Below are 20,389 nucleotides of genomic sequence, written 5' to 3' on the forward strand. Positions count from 1 at the left end.
CAAAGCTCTGTTTTGCTTGGTGAAAAAAAAAATGGGAAGAAGGGAATGAGGCATGACAGGCAAATTGAAAAGAGAGCAGGTTCCTGTGAACTGACAGACACACCAAGTGCCAGGGCAAGAAGCTAATAAAGGTACTGACTAAAAGGGCCCCCGTGGCCACTCTGCTTTATTACATCTACAAATTGTGCAGATGCACACATAGTGCAGGGAGGAAACAAGGAAAACATGGTATTACTGTACCATGGAACCCCAGCTCTCCACAGATCACTGATCCACGGAGGAGACTTCAAATAAAACCTAGCACCATGACTGCCATGGCACAACAGAGTTTATCTCCAGTGTAAGGGCAATTCTAACCAATATTCATCCTCCCACGATGTCTGCAGGAGACAAAGATGTGGACTGGGCCTTTTCCCTGTACACCAACTGCAGTGCAGAGCACAGCTACCCTGCTCTGGGAATACTCAGTCCACCAATCCACTGTCATTTGAAGAGACCCTTCAACTGGATGTTTTTTCCCTGGCTGTAACTAATTACAGATGGTAATTATACACAGTGAAAATAAAACTAGAGCTTAGGGCAGAAACAAGCTCAACAGGCATTCCATGAACAGACACCTGTGTTCCTTGTTAACAAGATTCTGGCAACTGAACACAATATGACTGCAGCAGCCCAGGTGCTTCACAGGAAAGTTCACTGATCTGAACTGGTTTAAGTAACTTAAGTGCTTCCTCTTCATTCATTTTCCAGTCACCTATGTCCAGTATTATCAGCAGCACTAACCCTAATCACTAAGAAGCAGAGAGAAGTCTTGTTCTAGGCACCACTTAACAATTACAGGTAAAGCTGAAACAGACTTTATCTTGCCACTAGAATGCAGGCTAGACTCAAGTGACCTCTGAAGGTGGAACTGAGAGGATGTGAATTTAAAAATATGGACAGAAAAAAGTCCTTTGCAGAAAGTATATAGGAATCATGTCCCCCTTATTTCTCTATTCTTATTATTTGCATGCAAGAAACCTTAAATTTAACCTCTAACCCTGCTTCTGTAGTCACAAAGACCACAAACAGGCCCTCCACTCCTCCACCAGCTGCAACTGGTATCTGAAATAGCCATTCTCTTTTTATAACTAATGTTCATACAGATTAGATCTCTCCAGGGCCACCAACACCTTTTACACATTCTTAGTAAGTTCGTGGAGAAGAGGGCACAGCTGACAACTCAGTGATCCAGCAGCTCAGGATGCTTCATCTCTTTCCACCTACAAAATAAACACAGCACCATTAAAACACTTAACATATAATTATCACTTACTCATTTCTCAATAAAACAAGAAAAAAATTATAATGGACACTTGCTTGCAATCTTAATTATGGAAAACCCCTACTGGCTTGCAGTGAAGACTGAAAAAAGGAAGACCAACTAAAAAATTCAAGAGAAGTAAAAGTAAAACAGACTACAGCAGCAAAAGGAAAGTTATGCCAGAGATTTAACAGATTACATGGGCCAGGTATGTAGAATATCCTGCCTATTAGTATTTGACACTGGCAGAGTGTAGAGCTCAGCACACCAAGTGCAGAACACAGATAAGATGCTACAATCATATGGATTAGGTATCAGACTTCCCAGCATTGAGAATCTGCATTCATATACGCTTCCAGTGAAGGCTGAGGTTCAAGTCATGAACAAATTCGTGACTGACAAGCAGTGAATCAAATGTCCTGCAAACATAAGCTGACATCTGCAACAATACGATCAATATCCAACATTTGGCAGAGAGGAGGCTGCCTTTTGGGGCAGTTCAGAAGGAACAGAGCTCTCCTATGATTCATTGATACCTGGAAGCTTCAGCCATTTGGGTATTTTCCCAGGGGCTTTTCTAAGCACTTGTGGAGCTCCCTGAGTGCTGGCTGGTTCTGGCTGCTCAGTGGTCTCTTTGTCACTTCCCACTTCTGGTTCAGATAGGGATGGAACCACTGATGCTAAAGTTGATGAAGCAGAAGGAACTAGTGATCTGGATAAATATCAGAGAAAGGAAATAAGCAAATAGAATTAAGCTTCATTTTTCATAATAGCCCGCCGTACCACCACCACCTTTAAACCTATAAAATTAGTTTGAAAAAGCTCTTCTTTTTCCATGATAGAAGCAGTAGTATTTACTTAAGTCACTGAAATCCTACTTTGCAAAGGACTAACAAAGCTATGAAGTCGAGTATGACAGTACAACTGCTTCTGGACAGAAGGAAGTCCTAATATCTTCAAAGTACTTTCCTCTGTAGTAAGATGGGTTCATTTCATGCTTCCCACTCCTGAAATACTAAGGCATTTGCAACTCTACTGAATCCCAACATACCTGGCTACTAATAAATCAGCTGCAGAAGAAGAAACTGCAGAGCTCAGCAGGTCTGATTTCAGGTAACAAGCTGTTTAGAAATGAAACCAAATCACTTATTTGGTAACATAGATACATCAATCACCACAGTATCACATAGCTCTCAGCTCAAAAAATACCTGCTGTATACTACAGCAAACCTACATCACCTTTCTCCAAATGACAAAGAAAATTACTAAACCATGCCAGTTTCTTTCTCGATTCAGAGGTGCTCTGTTTAATCATTCAAACCTCAAGACCGTGGCATTTCAGTGCTCACTGCATCCCAGGAACTTTTCTGTGAAGCCATGGCATACTTTGATCTCTGGGAGAAACAGGGATTCTAAGCATAAAAAAGAGATGCCAAAGAAACTAAGATTCAGATCTGTTCTACCATCTCCAGCAAGTCCACTACCACAGAAGCTCTCAGGAGCTCTGCAAAAGCATTTCACAGATATTTGTCTGGTTAACATTTTGAACAGGATTTTTTTCCTATGGAGTCATTCTTACACTATTTTTGATCCCATGGCAGACAATGCCTAATCCCTAGCCTATGAAATCCCATAACACAGGTACAATGTCTATATCTGTGCTCAAGCTTTTGCCAGTCAGAATGGGAACATTCACCAGCACCCTCAAGGACTGCAGTTTCTTTTGACAGAAGAACTTCTTTTGACAGAAAGGATGCAACAGTGATTCTACCGCAGGAACTATACAGTCAGCTGCATGAGAAAGGAAATGCACTCACCCCTGCGCTCCTCAGATCCAAAATGAATGACAGCAGTTGGGAAAAGGTTAGCCTGCCGCAAAAGGAGAAAAGAAGGTATCACTGTCTGTAGATGCTTTCACAGTTCACATTAGAGGCAGGTTAGACAGCTACAGACAAATTCATGGAGTTCAAGACAAGTGTTACCAAGGGAAACACAGAGCAAGAAAGTCAAATTTATTAAATTTCATTCTAAAAACAGACACTACTACAAGCTCAGGCTTAGATTTTTAAAAGGGCATGATATGCAGAAGATTAATATGATATGGCATAACCAGCTGTTCCAGAAAGGATTCTGAAAAAACAAACATCATATTTATTACATGCATTATATGCCAGTATAATACCACATAAAGAACAACTAGCTGAAAAAATTCTGTTAAGCTTTAGGGAAGCCTTGTACTAAGAGACAGGTAAAGAAACCAAATCATCATGGTGTAAGAGGCAAGTACCACTATAGCCAGAAACTGTACAGCAAGTATTAATTAATGGTCTACATTTTCCCTGACAAAACTGTAACACTAAACTTGTCATACTGATCCAATAAATAAATAACCAGATAAAAGCAAGGCACTGCCCCACTTGGTATCACTCATAGGTACTTGGGAACTGTGCAGGGCAGACTGACTGCTCCGGAGTTTTCTTGAGCCTCTGTTGCCACCATCAGCCCAAGCTGGGTACTGGAATGATGGTCCTTGGACTCAATCCAGCACAGCAATTACCAGAACTCAAAAGAACCTTGATCTTCACAGAGGAGGCTGTGGACTCCTGCCTAATATGGAGACTAATAAAATTGTATTAACTGAAGGCAAAATGAAATAGCTTCACCTCTCTTCCTGCCTCCAAGCTTCAGAGGAGCATATGGTGTTACGCATTTCTTTGACATTAATCCAGAGGCCACAGGAGACTGTGTCATGCAGCACAGTCAACATCACGCTAGGCTGAAACAGGAGACATTTATCACTCTGCTCCAAGACTCAGCTCCTGCTAAGGCATCCAGGCAAATTCACATCCTTGAACTGACATTTTAGCAAAATAGTTATTTATTAGGTCTTTTAACATTTCATTCCTCAATCAACAGGGCCTAAGGTTGCCTGCTCCAGTCACAAAGACAGCTCTCCATAAACTTTTTTAATTACAAAGTACCAGACATGGTTTAGAAATCCCAGAAAAAACTCTCAAAAGAGCTTTGATGTTCCTACATCATTCGTCTATTTAGGAAATGGGTGCCTTAAAAAAAGGCCCCCCCCCAACACACATACACTCAAGCCCTTTTACACACAACATCCTTTTCATGCCAGCTGCAAGTTAGAAAATGAGGTTTTTGTAGTGTGTTAGTGTTGGAATTTTTTAATAACCTCCCCTCTCTTTTTTTTGCCTCCCAACCAATTATCTTGGTAAATAATTAACATTCTGAAGGAGATAAGTAAGCACAGAAACTCAGAACTCAAAGCCCTTTAGTTCAAAGCCCTGCCCTTTTCTCTTCGTTTCCCTGCTGCTGCCACTGAAACTTCCTTGTCAATCAAGCTCTGGGCACACACATCAAAGCCTTATGTGGGAATGGCCCCAAGGGGTCAGAGAAAATTCATGGCAGGGCCTGTGTGAGGCACAAAGAGAGAAAGAGAGTGAGAAATACAGACCAAGAGCTAGACAGACTCACTCAACAAACAAACATATAGACAGACTGTGCCCCAATATAAACCTCTACCCTATTTACTCACAGGTTATCAAATAACCATGGTTCACAGTTTCAGGATCCACGTTCACAACCATTTCTTACTGCTGGCAAAACATCAGTTCGAATGTTTCGGTTCAAAATCTTAATTGAAAGAAACTTAGAGGAGCTAGACAGCAGCCCTGCAGTACACAGGATGCAACATCCTTCACAAGGCTCCTTTCCCTGCATCCCTATCCTTTCCTAGGGGTCAGCCAACATGGAGTCCCTTCTTTCCAAACCTCCATCCAATGATGTTTTTTTCTCCAATTCAAACAGACTATTGCTCATGCACAGAACCTTTGGTCTAGCTTCCTTTGTGTGGAATTGTCAGGTACCACCCCAATCCCAGCACTCCCTGAGGGTGCAGCACAGAAGGCAGCCAGCTACCCCTCACCTGGGAATTTTCCAGACAGTCCCTGGCAGGACCTAACACTGTCACAGAGTTTTTTGTAATCTGAAGTATTTAAATCAGCAGCTTTTTCACATGAAAAAATAAAAGCAGACCACTAGAATGATCCACTGTCCAAGAACTGTCTCAGCATAAAGATGAGAAGGTTTTAGTAGATTCTATCCATGAAAACACAGAAGCCCAAAGTCAAAGCCCTCAGCATTCTCTAACACACCTACAAATGTAATGATCAAACACTGGGCAGACCATCACCTGAAAACTGTATCCTCAAGTCAGCTGTTCAAATGTTTGCAGTTGTTCTAATGCATCTGACAACGTTTCTAGAACAACTCTGCAGTTCTTCACTGCATAGGGTTCCTGCAAGAACATCTGTGAATCAGAGCAGATTTTGAGAATTCTTAGGAGCCCGCCAGGTTGACCAAAAAAAATCAAAGGATGTTCAAAACAAGTAACTCAAAAAACTCCACTCACATATGTGCAGAGAATTACTACAATAGGACTGAGCCAGCAGCCAGTTACTACACTCCAACACCCAGCATTTCTCTTCCTTGCTGCTTTGATTTCCAGCCAAAAAACTGCCATTCTGACTGGGGAAATAGATGCTATTAATCTATTGAACTATACTATTCAAATCACACTGTCCAAGATGTATTTACAACATGCAGTCAGATTTACTGCACCAGTACCTAGAACTCCAACTGAAAATGGTGTCCCATTGTGCAATTATATAGATGCAATGTAAATAAAAATACTTTGAGTTTATGGGTTGTTTGTATTTTTGAGGGTTTCCTGTTTTTGTTTTTGGGGCTTTTCTTTTTTATACAGATGAAAAACTGAGACCTAAAGAGATAACTTACTCAAGGTCACACAGGATGGCAGCAGCAGCAATGAGAATTAAGCATGCAAATCTCAAGAAACCCATCCAAGGTTATAATCACAGGACAGCGTCTGAAGGGATTAGAAAGTCACTGAGGCAAGGAGGAAAGGAAGTCAATGTCCTGCTTATTACCCTTCTCATTTAATAAGTATCACTCTAAATGATACTTACTTTTTAAAATCTCCTCAGATTTTAAAAAGATGTAACACAGCTCCATCCACCTGTTTGGTTACAGTTGCAGAAGTTTAAGTGAACAGTGTCTATTTCAGAGCTCTGCAGACCACTCTGCTACTCATAAAGCCCCATTCAGTCTGAAACTACAGCTGAGTAACTCCAGTTTCACCCACAGAGAGCAAACAGCTACTGAGACACTGGCAGCGGTGAGCGTGGTTTGTGACAGCATGGCACCCTGGCTGTGGAGTGGCACTGGGGCTGCTGCATCTCACATTCCACGATAAAAATATCCACTTCAGAATAGTCCCTGGTGGATCCACCTGTGACACAGCAGAGAGACATTTCTGCTTTGTTTTACTGCATGTTTTAGTAACTTGTTCTCTAGAATGCATAAAATATTTCAGGCAGAAACCTCCCCAAATAACACCTCAATACTTCCTGTTTCTTAGACATACATATGCAAAAAAATCCTAGAACAGAGCATTGTAGATGATGCACATTATTCTCAGGAAGCTGTTCTCTTCTCTGACAGCAATGCTGTCAGCCAGGCAGAGGCTGCTGCTGAAGGGAGCTCACAGCTGCCAGAAGGAGCAGCATTCTTTCCGTTACACAATCCCAGAAGATCACAGTGCCACAGGTCTGCTGCTAGACTGATGTTAGGAAGATGAATAAGAACATAAGCACTTCAAAGGAACACGCGCATGGAAGGAGAAATCCAAGCCACCAACATGAAATACTGCATAGTACACAGACCCCAAACACATAAACTAGCTCTTGGAAAAGTCAACTGGAAGGCCGGTGGATCAAAAGTTTCTCCAGCAAGACTGCACAGCATTGCTGAGACAGAAATAAACACCACAGTCATGGTGAAAGAGGCAGATCAAGCGGTTCAAGTTTATAACCTGAGAACAAAGCTGCCCAATGTGGGCTTCAACTGCCAGAAGAGATGGATATTCTGTGGCCAACATGGAGGAGATCTCACCCAGCTAGGGCAGGGGACCCTTAAAATTCATAAAGCAAAGATAAGATTTAAAAACATTGTTTTGAGAAGGCTACTTATGAAGGCATCCAAATACAAAGAGCATTCATTGAGACCTTGATAGCTGAGATCAGAAAGATCTGGCCTTCAAAACTGACAGCAGCAGTGAACATTTTGGGCAGGATTTCCTCTTCAAATTCAGTTGTGCAAGGAGCCTCTCACTGGACTGAAGAACCCAGCTATCCTGCATAAGTAACCTCACCACAAAGGGAAGGTGAGATTGCTACCGAATTCAGTCAGATGATAAAATCCTGGATGGAGAAGACCAAGATATTTAGGTGAATGCCATCCTCTGTGCTGGATGAATTTCAGTATTAATTGCAATTTTCTTTGCCAGCGAGTGCAATAACCACAAGGCCTGCCACAGGAAATGCCTCTGATGGACTGACTCTGATGAAGTAATTTTTTCTGAAATTGCATTCAGACTCTTGCCAAAGGAGAAGGCTTCGTACTGCCCGAGTCACAGTCAGGTTCACTGAAGAAGCCCGCCAGACATACTGCCCAAACTGGCATTAATAAATAGGATATGGGAAGAGAACCAAAGACAAAGAAAGGAACAAACAGCTCGTCTGGATTTCTGCCCCATGGTATGTGACAGAGGAAACACTCAGTGCACTCTAAGATCTGACTAGAAGACCTAAGTATTTATGTGGAAGCCCGCAGATTCCTGTAGCTTCTCTGTAAGCAGAGGATGGCCTCCTGCCCCCTCTGCTGCCTCGACTTTTCCAGTGACTGGTACTCCTACTTTCTGCTAAATCTTTCCTAGTATTAACACAGCAACCAATTATTTTTTCCACTTATCCACCCCAGAAATGCACTACAAAACTGCCTGTTTCTGGGAGGAGAAAGAAGCTAAGAAGCAACTTTGAAAAGCTCAGACAGCCTAGAAAAATCACAAACAAGCCACTGAAGCTACAAGGAACCCAAAGCCAAGTGCTACAACAGGGAAGCCTGTGGTTCATCAGCTCTGGAGAGCAGAACATTATAAAACACTTCAAGGGACACGAGGAGAAGGCCGCCAGCAAAAACAGCAACAACAAAAAATCAAAGCAATGCCTTGAAGTCTTTATGGGTTCCAAAACCTCCACATTGCTGCCAATTTGTGTGTTCACTATACTGTAAATACACACAGATTTTGGGAGCATTCACTTCAGACAGTTCTTTCATTCCAAGTATCTTGGCAAACAAGTCAACAACAGTTGTCTTTTTTCCTGGTTTTGCTAGCAGCATAAAGGTTCTCCCTTCATTGTAAGTGATCAAATGTAATGAGTGTGGTGCCAAACTTGTCAGCTTGAATGGAGGGAGAGGGTGGAAAGAGCAGAAATATTGGTAATATGGTATTCCACCATCTGCAGTCACTTCTGCTACTGGCTTCAGCACAAATTTCAGTAATTTATAAATATCTGAATCCTCAAATGTGCCCACATTACTGCCTCAGACACCATCCATTTTTCCTTACCAACAACACCAACATAGTGTTTAGAGTGGAGGATAACCTACTGCTAACTTAGGACCTGGGATAACATGAAAATTAAATGTTGGAAAAAAGTCCAGAATGGCTGGATACACTATGGTAGTACCTGCTTTGGAAAAAGCAAGAGTCAGGTTATGAGCAGCCATCTCTGCAAGGGGAGCACACCAAGTGCCAAGCATCCCAAGAGGCCACAGCTACCACGAGTGACATGCAGCATTTGGGGCAAAAGTGGTGAATTTTGGCAGTTGCATGATACAACCTGAACCCTTAAAGAGATGTATTACCACTAAAGACAAATTTCTTCCAGAACCTTTCACACATCCTTCAAACCCAACAAAGACACATCAAAAAACTTGAGCAATTAGTTGTACTATTACTTTACCCAAGCTCTCTTTTTCCTATGATGTCTGGAAGAACTGCATACTCCACAGAATTCATTCACAGTCACAACCTAAACACCACAACACTGTTATTCCAGAACAAGCTTTCCCACTAAGGGGTACTGTCTACTGCCAGGACACCTTACAGCAAAAGCTCCTCTATCCCCAGACCCAAAGGCACATTACTTTACAAAGTACCTTAATCATCTCTCTCCTGTCTTTACAGAGCAGCTTTGTCCTTTTACCTCCCTCCTTCCAGATCAGGGAACAGAAGGGGAGCTCTGAATAAAGTACGAGATGTTTCCCTTCCACAAACCACAAGATGAATGGAAAGGGAAAGGTCTCTACAAACCCCCCTGCACAGAGCCTAGCCCCATGCAGGGCACAGTCAGGCACTGCAGCCTGCTCTACAGCACTCGGTTTCACAGCCAGTGGGGACCCTTGGCCCACACAAACCTCTTCCCAGACTGAACATTTCTCAGTTTGGAAGGCCACAGCCTCATGTGAGAAGCAGTGAGCAGGTCCCACCCCCACCGCTGCCCCTCCTACCCCAGGACCACAAAGATTACCTCTTTAATTCTTATTTCTGCTGAGAACCTCGAGGCTCAGGCAGTGCAGCCTCACTGGGAACAGACACCTCCAAACACGGCATCCAACAATGACACAGTGGGCATGGACACAACAGCTGGAGTGATTCCCACACCTGTCTCTATCCAGAGCAGAAAGGCCCTTCAGCCCCTTTCTCCCAGGCACCCAGACCCCAGCAGAAGGGAAAACTTACCCAAGCAGGAAAATGATGGCATGGGGTCTGCACTAACGTGGTGAAAGTTAAAGAGGAATATGGATTTACATTGGTTAACAGCAGCAAAGCTTCTCCCACAGTCAGCCAGGCCAAACAGGGATAAGGCACCATCCTCACAGGTCAGAGTTCTGTGGTCTTTGACAGCAGTTTGGGGAACCAGAAAAGCATGACAAGTTCTTGACAGGAATTTCTTTCATGTTTGATGCTTCATCCAAGTAAAATGTTTACAAACACACAGAATCATTCCTGCCATAACAGACCGTGACCTGAAAAGGCTGAAGGGCCCCCAGCAAGGGACACAGGCTACACAGCCACTGGCATTAAACACAGCTCTCCCAAGGAGAGAAGAACCATAGGCAGAGCAGAAGTCCATTCAATCCAGCCAGTACCCTAACAGTGAACAAAACCCAGATGAACAAAAAAGAGTATCCTTGCTTATAAGTGATTAGCTAGCAATAGTTTTCAGTTTAGAAGCTTCCTGAAAAGGTTTCTATATATTAAGACACACTTACTAAGTATCTTCCTTGAACTTGTCCAAATTTCTCTCAAATCAGTACATCCTTTCAGTATATGGCACCCTGTGACAAGGAATTCTACGCCTCAGTTTTCTGACACATGACCAACCACCTTCTTCCATCTATTCTAGCTCCTGCTTGCCTCACTTGATGCCACTCACTCATACTCAAGAACTCAATGCAATTCCAGCTTCTCCTTGGCATGTTATTCCCTTTCTAGTCACAGCTTTTACAGACTGGCAAGTCCTGACCTATTCAGTCTTTCTTTGGACAGGAGACATTGCACATTTCTGATGAACCTCATTCCCCTTCTATGCACCTTCACCAGTTCCTTCTGAAGATGTGAGATCAGATCTGGATGTTATTCAGACAAACCCTGGTCCATACACAGCGAAGTTCTCTATTTTGTTCTGAATACTTTGCTTTTGGAAGGAGGCTGTTTTTGATTTGACTGCTATTCAGTAATGAGCTGATGATTTCACCACCTTAAGACTTTGCTGCAAAGCCATAATGATCAGTGCAAGAGCTCACTGAGCTGTGTATGAAGCTCAAATTACTTTACCTGACTCCATTTTACTTTAATTACACCCAAATTCTCAACATAACCACTAGTTTAATTTGACTATGGTGTGATTATATGTGGCATGAATAAAAACGTATCTTAAATCAGGTTTGGATTTGACACCTTTTATCTTAGTTGGACGTTATTCCTCTTTCATGGTGACAGAGAGGATATGAGAAAAGAAATTTTCCTTAAAACAGTTCCATTTGCAAAGAATTTTCCACTTTTGAGCATAGCATCTTGAGCAGTCCCAGTTCTGTATCAAAACCAAGGCTTTGCACCTTTGCCATGTGCCACAGCAAGCACTGCAGTCTACAGAAAGCCGCTGCAGACTGGAGATGTCTGACACTAACATCGACCAGGTTCTGCACAAAGCTGTGATTTCTAATGAAGTCCCTAAGACTGGGCTGTAAGGCACCTCCAAGTCTTCAAAGAGCACTAATTTAACATGTGTTCTTGTCTCAGAGAGCTGCCACGAAGAATGAATTTCACAGTAAATGTCACAACTAGGAAACCGGGAAATTGCCACACGTATAACAAGCACCAGTAATGGTGCCAGGTACAGAACAAAGGCTTTGACGCAGCAAATTAAACAAAATTCCTGCCAAAAGGCTTTTTATTTCAAAGACAACGAGATGTAATTATTCCTGTGGTGTTTTACTGAAAAAGTCATGTTTCAGAAGACATCCAGAGAAACATGAGATGCGCACTGAGAAAGAGGAAATAAAAGAACACAACTGCAGGACGGGGGAAGCAGGCAAGGAGTAAACAGTAAGTAAGACAGTAAGTAGAGGATTTAGAACATTTCAGAAAACAGACCAAGGTTAACAATGGAGACCAGAACCAGCATCAGAGAATCATCAGGAGGCAGATACAGGTCTGAATATTCAATCATCTAAAAGCATCTGCATGTGTATTTCTTCCACGTGGCCCGGTCAGCAAGTTGTGGAATTTGGAAAACTCCATTGCAAACAACTTCCAAGGCATGCTAATCACTACCTAATTCACCATGCTGCCTGAAAAGTCCCTTTCTCTATCCCACTCCCCACCCCAGCCCTTCTGCTCCCTCAGAGGCATCAAACAAGAATTCTCAATGCTGCTGAGTGAGCCTGTACTCTGAAGGATCTCTGGTGCACCAGTCTGGAATGGTCCATTCAGCTCTGAATGACAGAACATTTTAAACAGCATGAGTTTGGGGCAAAGTCACTGGCTAAATCATGCGATCACTCCTAATGTAGATGTGTGATCTACACAGCCAATAGTCTGGCCAGGGACATCAAGACCACCTTATCTGACACTTGCAAAAAATCTCCAGGAATCAGAATTTGAACACCTGTATTTCAGTGTTTCCACAGAAAAATTGCAAAAGAGAATGCATATCCTTGAGTGCACATTGACTCTCACATAGTGATTTCAAAGAAGTCAGATTTTTGTCTAATATGGCCTCTAGCTCCCACTGTAGCAATTGAAAACAGTTCCCTGTCCACACTGAGTCTCTTCTCTTACTATCCTAGTCCAGCTACAGATAAAGCACACTCAGCTCAGCCCCGCTCTCACAATAACATTACAGGTTAACTGCAGTGTGTGTACCAAACAGTGTGAATCTCCACCCAGCCTGCCCCAGCGTGCCTCTGCCTATTGCTGCACAAGGTGGACCTCTTCTGGTGAAGAGCTTGTGCTCCAAAGCACCTGGTTCCACTAGCCTGGGCTGAGCAGAAGCCTACAGCATTACCCAGCTTCTTCTAAAAGTAACTAAAGCCTGAGGCAGGATTAAGGGGAGCACAAACCAGAGAGAATAACAGCCCATGTGTGAGTCCTTACCTCAAACAGCGTCAGACTTTCATTGTTCAAGATGATTCTGGGAGGTGCAACAACTGAAGTTAAAAAACAAATTATAAAACAGAACCACCTAGCAACAGAAAATCAAACATAGGTATGGGAGGCATCCCTTCTCTCTGAAGGGATGACACATTCATATGCCCACAGAGGTTGCTTCTTAGACAGAAGCATAACATAGCTAAGGGAGCAGGTTACACCTTCTTTGCACTGTGAAGCTGTGTTTTAAGGAAGGCATTCCCTTCCAGGTCATCTCTCAGGCATCAACATCCCACAGCTAGAAACAGGCTTTATAAAGTAAGGCCAAATATTACCAACAGCACTCACACAAGTAAAATGGCAACTCTGCATCGGCAAGGTGGCTTCTTACAAAGTCTCTCAAAATGCCAACTGTGGAAAAAGGAGAGAAAGGTTTGCTAAATTACATTTGGTTCTTCAAATGTTGGGCAAGAAGATTGACTTGTAACAGCAGAAACACCCTCTAGAAGGTACGGAGATTGCCTTTTACTCCAAAGTACACAGTTCCTCTCATAAATTTCTTGTAGAAAAAAGCAAACAAAACAAGTTACTTTGATGTGCTGGTCCCTTGGGAAAATCTAAGGATGCCTACAAAATTATCAAAAAAGTTTGTGCAGGTAACCATGGCTGACAGCTGAGAATAAGAGGATCTCCAGTAATAACAATAAGAGCTACTTGGTGCATGGTCTGATTGCCTTTTGTGAACTGACAGAACCATAAAGGTACATCCTCTCTTAGTAGAGTTGCTGAAGTTGTTTTTTTTTTTTTCCTTCCTGCTTTTTGGAATAGGTTTTGGATTGGGGAAGGGGGTGAAAAATGTTCTACACACCAACTCAGAGGAAGTCCCCAAATGCATCCCAGTAACACATCATTTAGATACAAACAAGAGGATAGCAAGTGGGACAGCTTCCTGTCCACATAAGGACAAGTATTTTGCCATCTCCACTAAGCAGCCCTTAGCTAACTGAACTAGCCCAAAGTCCCTCCTTAGTCCATTCAGGGACTAAGTCCCTACAATGACAGTGTAACTACCTTCTGCTGCTTCTTCAGAGCAGCTTTACTTTGCCAGGCAACAGTGTGACCTGTTCAGACACACTTCCATTGTGTGACTGATTGGTCTTACCAGTCTCAGTGGGATGGAAGCAGCCCTGCAGAACGTGGCGGTCTGGAAAACGAACTCTTACCACCACCTGAAGCAGAGACAATGCCCATCAGGACAGTGGTTCATCACTTCTCTGTAACACCTGTCCTTGGCTAAGAACCTGCAAGTTGTTTATTTGTTGTTTTTTTTTAATGGGGAGATCTGAGGTATTTACAGGGACAGAAGAGCAACCTAGCTAACAGTGCAGTGCAAGTCCTCAGGGAACAAGGGCTGTCTGGCCTTCAGAGGGGACACAGAAGCTCATCCGTCAAAGCACTGTGATGTAAAATGCAGCAGCACTTGATCAGAGAGTAGGAGCTCCCTGTGCTAAATGATGCACCACCACCAAAGACGGACCCTCATGGACAGGTGCAGACAGTTTACTGGCATCCTAATGTGTCCACAGCAGTAGGAATCCTCCTGACATACCTCTGACCTTTGTACCTCCAGCTTGGTCAGAAAGCACCTCACTTGGAAACTGCACAAGGATCAGAGTTACAGAGTAAAAAAAAACAAATTGTAAAATTGACTCATTTAACTTTCAATGAGTTTCTAACAAAATGTCTACAGAGAGCAGGCAGGAAGGCTCAGTCAGGCAGACTGATGTGTGCACAACAGAAAGGTTTTGAGACATCTGGAACCGAACAGAAGCAACTCTACTGCCTGTCTCTCAACCAGTGACATATTACCATATTACAGTACAGCTGTTTTCACATGGCACAACTGTTGTGCAAGTCCCAGAAACAATTAATAGGGATGGGAATTTGAAAAAATCTCCCTCTAAGTAGCTTAAGGGCCTGTTGATCACAACTGAATCCCAAGGTACTCAATCCCCAAGTCTGGACTAGCCAGAGGGACTGGAAAATGAACAACTACCTTGGGGTAACGCTCCAACTTCTCCTTCAGCTGGGACTCCTTCAAGGACTTTGTCATCAGTGGAGCTTCTTCCAGGCGTTTCCTAAAGACATGGGAGGAAGGCAAGTTGCCTGTAATTTCCCGATGTATTTTTACTTTATTAAGCTAGCAGAAGACCCAAGCAGGGCTGATGAGAACTGCTCAACTGTTTGATCCATCTCTCACAGCATTTTCCCTACCTCCTGAAACTACTGAGTTTCAGCAACAATACTATGTAAAATTACTTTTATTGTACAAGTTCATGAGAGCAGATGCACCAAAAGATCCTAAGAGGACAGGAAATAGTCTGCTTAGACTATTCAAGAAGAGGTGGACTTATTAACCCAATAAACCAGAGACTAGGGTTGGACATGATTACTCCACAGGGGCAGAAGAGCTACTGAACTTGAAAAACAATGCCAGCACAAAAAATTAATAAGTATTAATTAGCAACAGGGAAAGAAATTAAAAGTTTCAGATCATTCAAAAACTGGCATTGTAGATGGCTATTAAAATAAATAGTGGGTACAAAATAAAAATCTACTTGTATTTAAGAGGAAACAATAAATATAAGAAAATAATTACATATTTTCCCATAAGCAAAGAAACTAGTTTAGACCCAACAAATCCCATGCTCAGCTTTAGTACATTTTCTTTGTCTCTGAGTAACTGATGTGTAACTTGCCTTTATTTTTATCCCTGGCTGTAAGGGGAAAACATCAGCAAATTTGGAAATTGGGTCTTTTTGGGGGGCCTGTATTCCAGTAATCCCCAACCAAATGACTCTACATTTGTACCACTAAATACTCCAGACCCACAAACAGCAGAGCAATTTTCAGGCCATATTCTGTGTACTCAGTGGCCTGTGGGAAAAAAAATCAACTCTAAGTAAAAAGTTCAACTTGGACTTGGCTATAGCATAAAAGAGACTGTTTCACAGTCCTGGAGAGTTATTGCAATGTTTAAAGGAATGCTTTGACCCACTTGAAACTAAATACATTCATGAAATTAATTTCTTCAAGGAACACACAGACAGCAAAATGGTGCTGTGACAGGAAGGGCAGTTTATCTTCATCTGAGTTTTTACTGAACTGAAGTCTGATGAAGTAAAATCATGAATATTTGAACGGAAGCTACCTGAACAGTGCAACACATTGTTAGTCAGCTTCCTATAATTTCCATATGTGTGTGAGTGTGTGCGTGTGTGTGTGTGTGTGTGTGTATGCCTCCTCCAAACATTCTCAGGTCTGGACTTGTGGCTAACTTGGTCTTTCTGATGCGGTCTAATAAAAGGTTAATTCTGTTACTTAGAAGATAAGGTGTTTCTTACCGGCCAAAAATAAAACAAGCTCTGTTGATCATTGTCACTCTGCCCAACAACAGACACAGCAAATCTCACCCACAGCAGAAAGGGAACTTGCCTCTCATTCTGCAGCTGTGCCAAACGCTTCCTTACATCATCCACTGTGACTTCAAAAAATTCATCAGGAAGTTCTTCTGGGCCATCAGGAAGTTGTTCCAGTAGGTCCAGGTGACATATAAGCGGCTCACGTTCTACAAGCTACAGAAAAAAAGTAGTTTTAAATGCATTGCTCTGCTTATCTTATAAGGTTCCTGAAAAAGAGTAAAAGGACAGTATTTACAAACCGCCTTTTGACCTGGTCAGCTCTCTGAACTAAACCACTGCAGAGTTTCATTGCACACCTTTCAAAATTTTTCCCTGGCTTCTTGTGGGCAGAAAGATCCCTTAAACAGTGAAACTCTTTTGTTTTGCACTTACAAAGTGAGAGATCAGCCTTTGCTGCAACCAGAGCCCACAGATGCAGGAGAGCAGTTCTCTCTAGCTATCAGCTGCAACAAAGGTACTTAAAACATTTACTGGCCACCTTCCCTACACAGCAGAGCTGAGAGCAGGCACACCAAGCTGCACACAGACACCTTCTCACCTGCCCAGCAGGGCAGAGAGAGCCTGGCTGCCTGCTCCCCCAGCCTCCAGAGCCCAGAACTGGGTGTCATGATGACAAACCTTCCAGTGCAACTCGGCCTAGCCTACAGCTGTGGTTGCAGTTATGAAAAAAACAAAACAAAACAAGCCAATACCCACAATCCCCTAAAAAACCCAAACCGGAGCCCCAGCCACTGAGATCAAGAGCATTTGCCATCTCTGCAGGCAGCAGGACTTTAATGGATCCCTCCCTAGGAAAGGTTATGTGCTGGCTACTCTCTCTCTTTTGCCCAAAGCAGCAGCTGTGCCTGTGTGAATACAAACCATGACCAGAGTCAAGCAATGGAGAGGCAGTTACAACTCCTGGATCTCAAACATGTCAAACTTTTTAAATTCCAAAACTGTTTAAAGAAACAAAGCTTGCAAACAGAGAACAGCATACTGAAGACTCTAGGAGATGCAGGGAAGACACAGCTCATGGCTTAAGAGGCTCACAGGAAAAAAAATTTTGGTAGTTAATCCAGCATTTCTTCCTAGTCAGCTGCCACCTTAACGATGCCACAGGCTCTGTGAATGAACTCGCTGCCCATTTCTTATCCCCTCCTTCTCTCATACACTCTTTCCAATCCTAATTAACACCCAGATGACCTCCCTCCATCCACTCACCCATCCCCCAGGCACTGGCCACTTGGGAACAGGAGTCTTCTCAATTGTCTAAAGCACAACACAAATTACAAGGCAATGTTCACTCTACTTGTGGGCACTAAAGGGTAATTTGAGAAATTAAAAGATCGAGGTTGTGTGGGTGGGACCTTTGGCTACTTTTAGAAAGTTGAGCAGGGTCAGACCTAACGAGCGGGTACAGGAGCCTGGCTGCAGCTTTCTCCAGGCCTGGGGTGGGGTGAGGATGCCAGTGCTTCAGGAAGGACCCCAAGTGCCCAGGACCATCTGCTGGGAAGCAGGTTGCACCATGATCCAACCACTGCCCACTGATGCTCCAGTGAGGGCACATCTATGTCAGAGGCCAAAGGAGAATTAATCAGGCCTCCCCAAGAACTCAGTGTACTTTAATCTCCTCAAACAGGCTTGAGTTTCATTTAATTCTAAACATGTAGTGAAAACAGATGTCTTCAGAAAAAACCCAAACCCAAAAGACTGAGGAGGCATATCCTGTGGCGTGTTGTGAAGGGTTCTAGGATACAATGGAGAGAACTCCAAAGTATCCAGACTCTGCATTAGCAAATCCTAAAGTTACCATTTAGTATTGGCTCCAACAAGGCCTTTAGTTAATCCCAACAGCAGTGGGATTCCACAGGGAAAGGGCCAGTCCCCATCCAAATTATGGTGACAGTTAATGGCATCTGCCAAGGCATTCGGAATCACAAGATGGCACAAGGCAGACATACATTCCAGTCCTAAGTGTTCCCTCCTCTTCCTTGCTGTGGGTTCCAACAATCCTAAAGCATGGACAGAATCCAAAAATTAACTTCCCACAATGATTACGAAAGAGACTCCAGGAATACTAACCCACTTCCCAGCCCACTGCACACACAGTGTTTTCTGCAACTGTGATAAAAGATAACCATCTCCTGTAACAATAAATGGCCACCACACGGACGTTCTACTTTCCATTATCTAAACTGGAGGAAAGCAAGCTGTGCATTTTGCTGTCCTACTTCTCCCAAGAGCCAAAGCTGCTGTGCTAAGGTTTGGTATCTTCCTTCTTCAAAGTCTATTCTTCCACCAAAGCTGAAATATCAAGCACTTTCCACCATGAGGCTGAAGCCGTATGTTCACAGCAGCATCTACGTAAGTGCAGCCTATGTGACAAAGCCAGGTGTCAGGAGGAATGCAGCTCACTCTGCAGTCACTATCCTGCTCCCAGGGAAGCAGGTAAGCTGAAAAAAACTCTTATGATTTAAGTGAAATAGGAGTCATTGTGCTCTCCACAGCAGCAAGCTCTCCCCAGAGACCCACTTCCTTCCCACCACCTCTGGGAGTTCTAATCTCATGCTGAATCTGGTCTAAAGTTACCTTCTAATAATTAACATTCTGACATCAAAGTCAGCTTGCAGCTGTCTGTAAATCATCTTTAGCCCAAGAAACGAAGGGATGCCGGCACAGATTTTATCCAGCCTCTCTTCAGCTTCAAAAACCACACACAGGCAAAGCATTAATGGGAAGATTCTTTTACAAAAATGGACCTTTGATGTTTAAAAATAATTTGTTTTGTTTTGGGTTTTTTTTCCTCAGGACTGAAAAAGGACAAAAAGCAGATGCCATGTGGCTAGCCCTACTTGGCTGTTGCCGCTGGGAGGAGAGTGGAAGATGGCAGGAGTGGAGGAGGGAACAAAATGTAATCAATCAGCAGCAAAAGTACCAGAGATCAAAGGGCTTGAAAGCAGCCGTCAAAATCACATGCTGTTTAACACAAGGACACAACTCCCCCAACAGAATCTGCAACTGCTTCCAAAGCCGCTCTCGGAGTGGAAGGGCGGCTGGCTCCAGAAGTGGTTTGAACTGGACTGCGACTCTGAGAAAGACATTGCTTCATGCAAGTCCTTCAGTCACCAGCACTCAGCCATGCCCAAAAGCACAGCTACACATCGGGCTGTGGAGTCAGTGAAATGATGGAGTTCTGCCTCTCCCACCAGTGCACAGAGAAGTGTGGGCAACAAGACTGGTGAAGGATACCACCACAAACCCCGGCACTTCTTCTCCCTTCCCAGACACAGCAGAAACTCCTCCTTTCCAAAGCCCTCACACACAAGAGTGCAACTGAAGCAAGCAACACATGAGACTGGACAAATCACCCAGCCTCCTTTTTAATTCTCCGTGTTAAGGGTCTGCTCCAAAGGGTTAAATAACACTGATTAGACAGACCCAAACATGTTTCTAATACACTCAAATATTCACCACTGCAGGTTGGCATGCCTTCTTTCTGCTAACTTGTGCAGTCCATAACTGCTCGAGATTCCTTCCAGGGTTTGGCTTCTGCTCCTCAACAATTCAGAACTCATCAAAAATAGGCTGCAACCACAAAGAAGTCAACTAAGGTAGAGTCTCTACATCAACGTGAAAGCATCCACAGTCTTGCTAAATTGCTCCTGGACTAAGCCCCCTTTGAAGCTCCCCAGGCATCCTTTCTTTCTACTTATAGATTTCTATTGTTCAGTCCTGGATCAGACCAGAGGAGAATCAAACCTCCAACTCTAGGAGGTACCAAAGAGTCGGAAACAACAAAGGGGATCTCTGAAGATGAAAGGTAGCCCCAGTGATGAGCCAAAGGAGCAAGAAAAGAGCTGCTCACTGAGAATCCAGAATGGGAAACTCTCAGTGCATAACAAGGAGTAAATTATTAATTAAATGGCTCCTGTACTTCATGCTACGCTACTTGCCAGACACACCCAGCCTTCCTGAAGGCATTCAATTCCATACAGCTGCCCTACAGAAAACACACTTCAATAC

General features: G+C 43.3%; 1 protein-coding gene across 2 annotated transcripts in view; it reads right to left on the reverse strand.

The window, feature by feature from the left end:
* Positions 1-148: 148 nt before the first annotated feature.
* Positions 149-20,389, reverse strand: part of ASPSCR1 (ASPSCR1 tether for SLC2A4, UBX domain containing) — a 33,758-nt gene continuing 13,517 nt past the window's right edge. For both annotated transcript variants that reach the window (XM_030233832.2, XM_050981504.1), the window contains exons 8-16: positions 16,398-16,537; positions 14,959-15,040; positions 14,065-14,131; positions 13,251-13,313; positions 12,909-12,961; positions 3,121-3,172; positions 2,355-2,424; positions 1,840-2,015; positions 149-1,262 (exon numbers count right to left, since the gene is read on the reverse strand). In XM_030233832.2, coding sequence (XP_030089692.1) covers positions 1,249-1,262; positions 1,840-2,015; positions 2,355-2,424; positions 3,121-3,172; positions 12,909-12,961; positions 13,251-13,313; positions 14,065-14,131; positions 14,959-15,040; positions 16,398-16,537 — 717 coding nt within the window. In that variant the 3' untranslated portion in view covers positions 149-1,248. The remainder of the gene's footprint in view (positions 1,263-1,839; positions 2,016-2,354; positions 2,425-3,120; positions 3,173-12,908; positions 12,962-13,250; positions 13,314-14,064; positions 14,132-14,958; positions 15,041-16,397; positions 16,538-20,389) is intronic.

Source organism: Serinus canaria, chromosome 18, assembly GCF_022539315.1.
Source record: "Serinus canaria isolate serCan28SL12 chromosome 18, serCan2020, whole genome shotgun sequence".
In the NCBI taxonomy this organism is placed as follows: Eukaryota; Metazoa; Chordata; class Aves; order Passeriformes; family Fringillidae; genus Serinus; species Serinus canaria.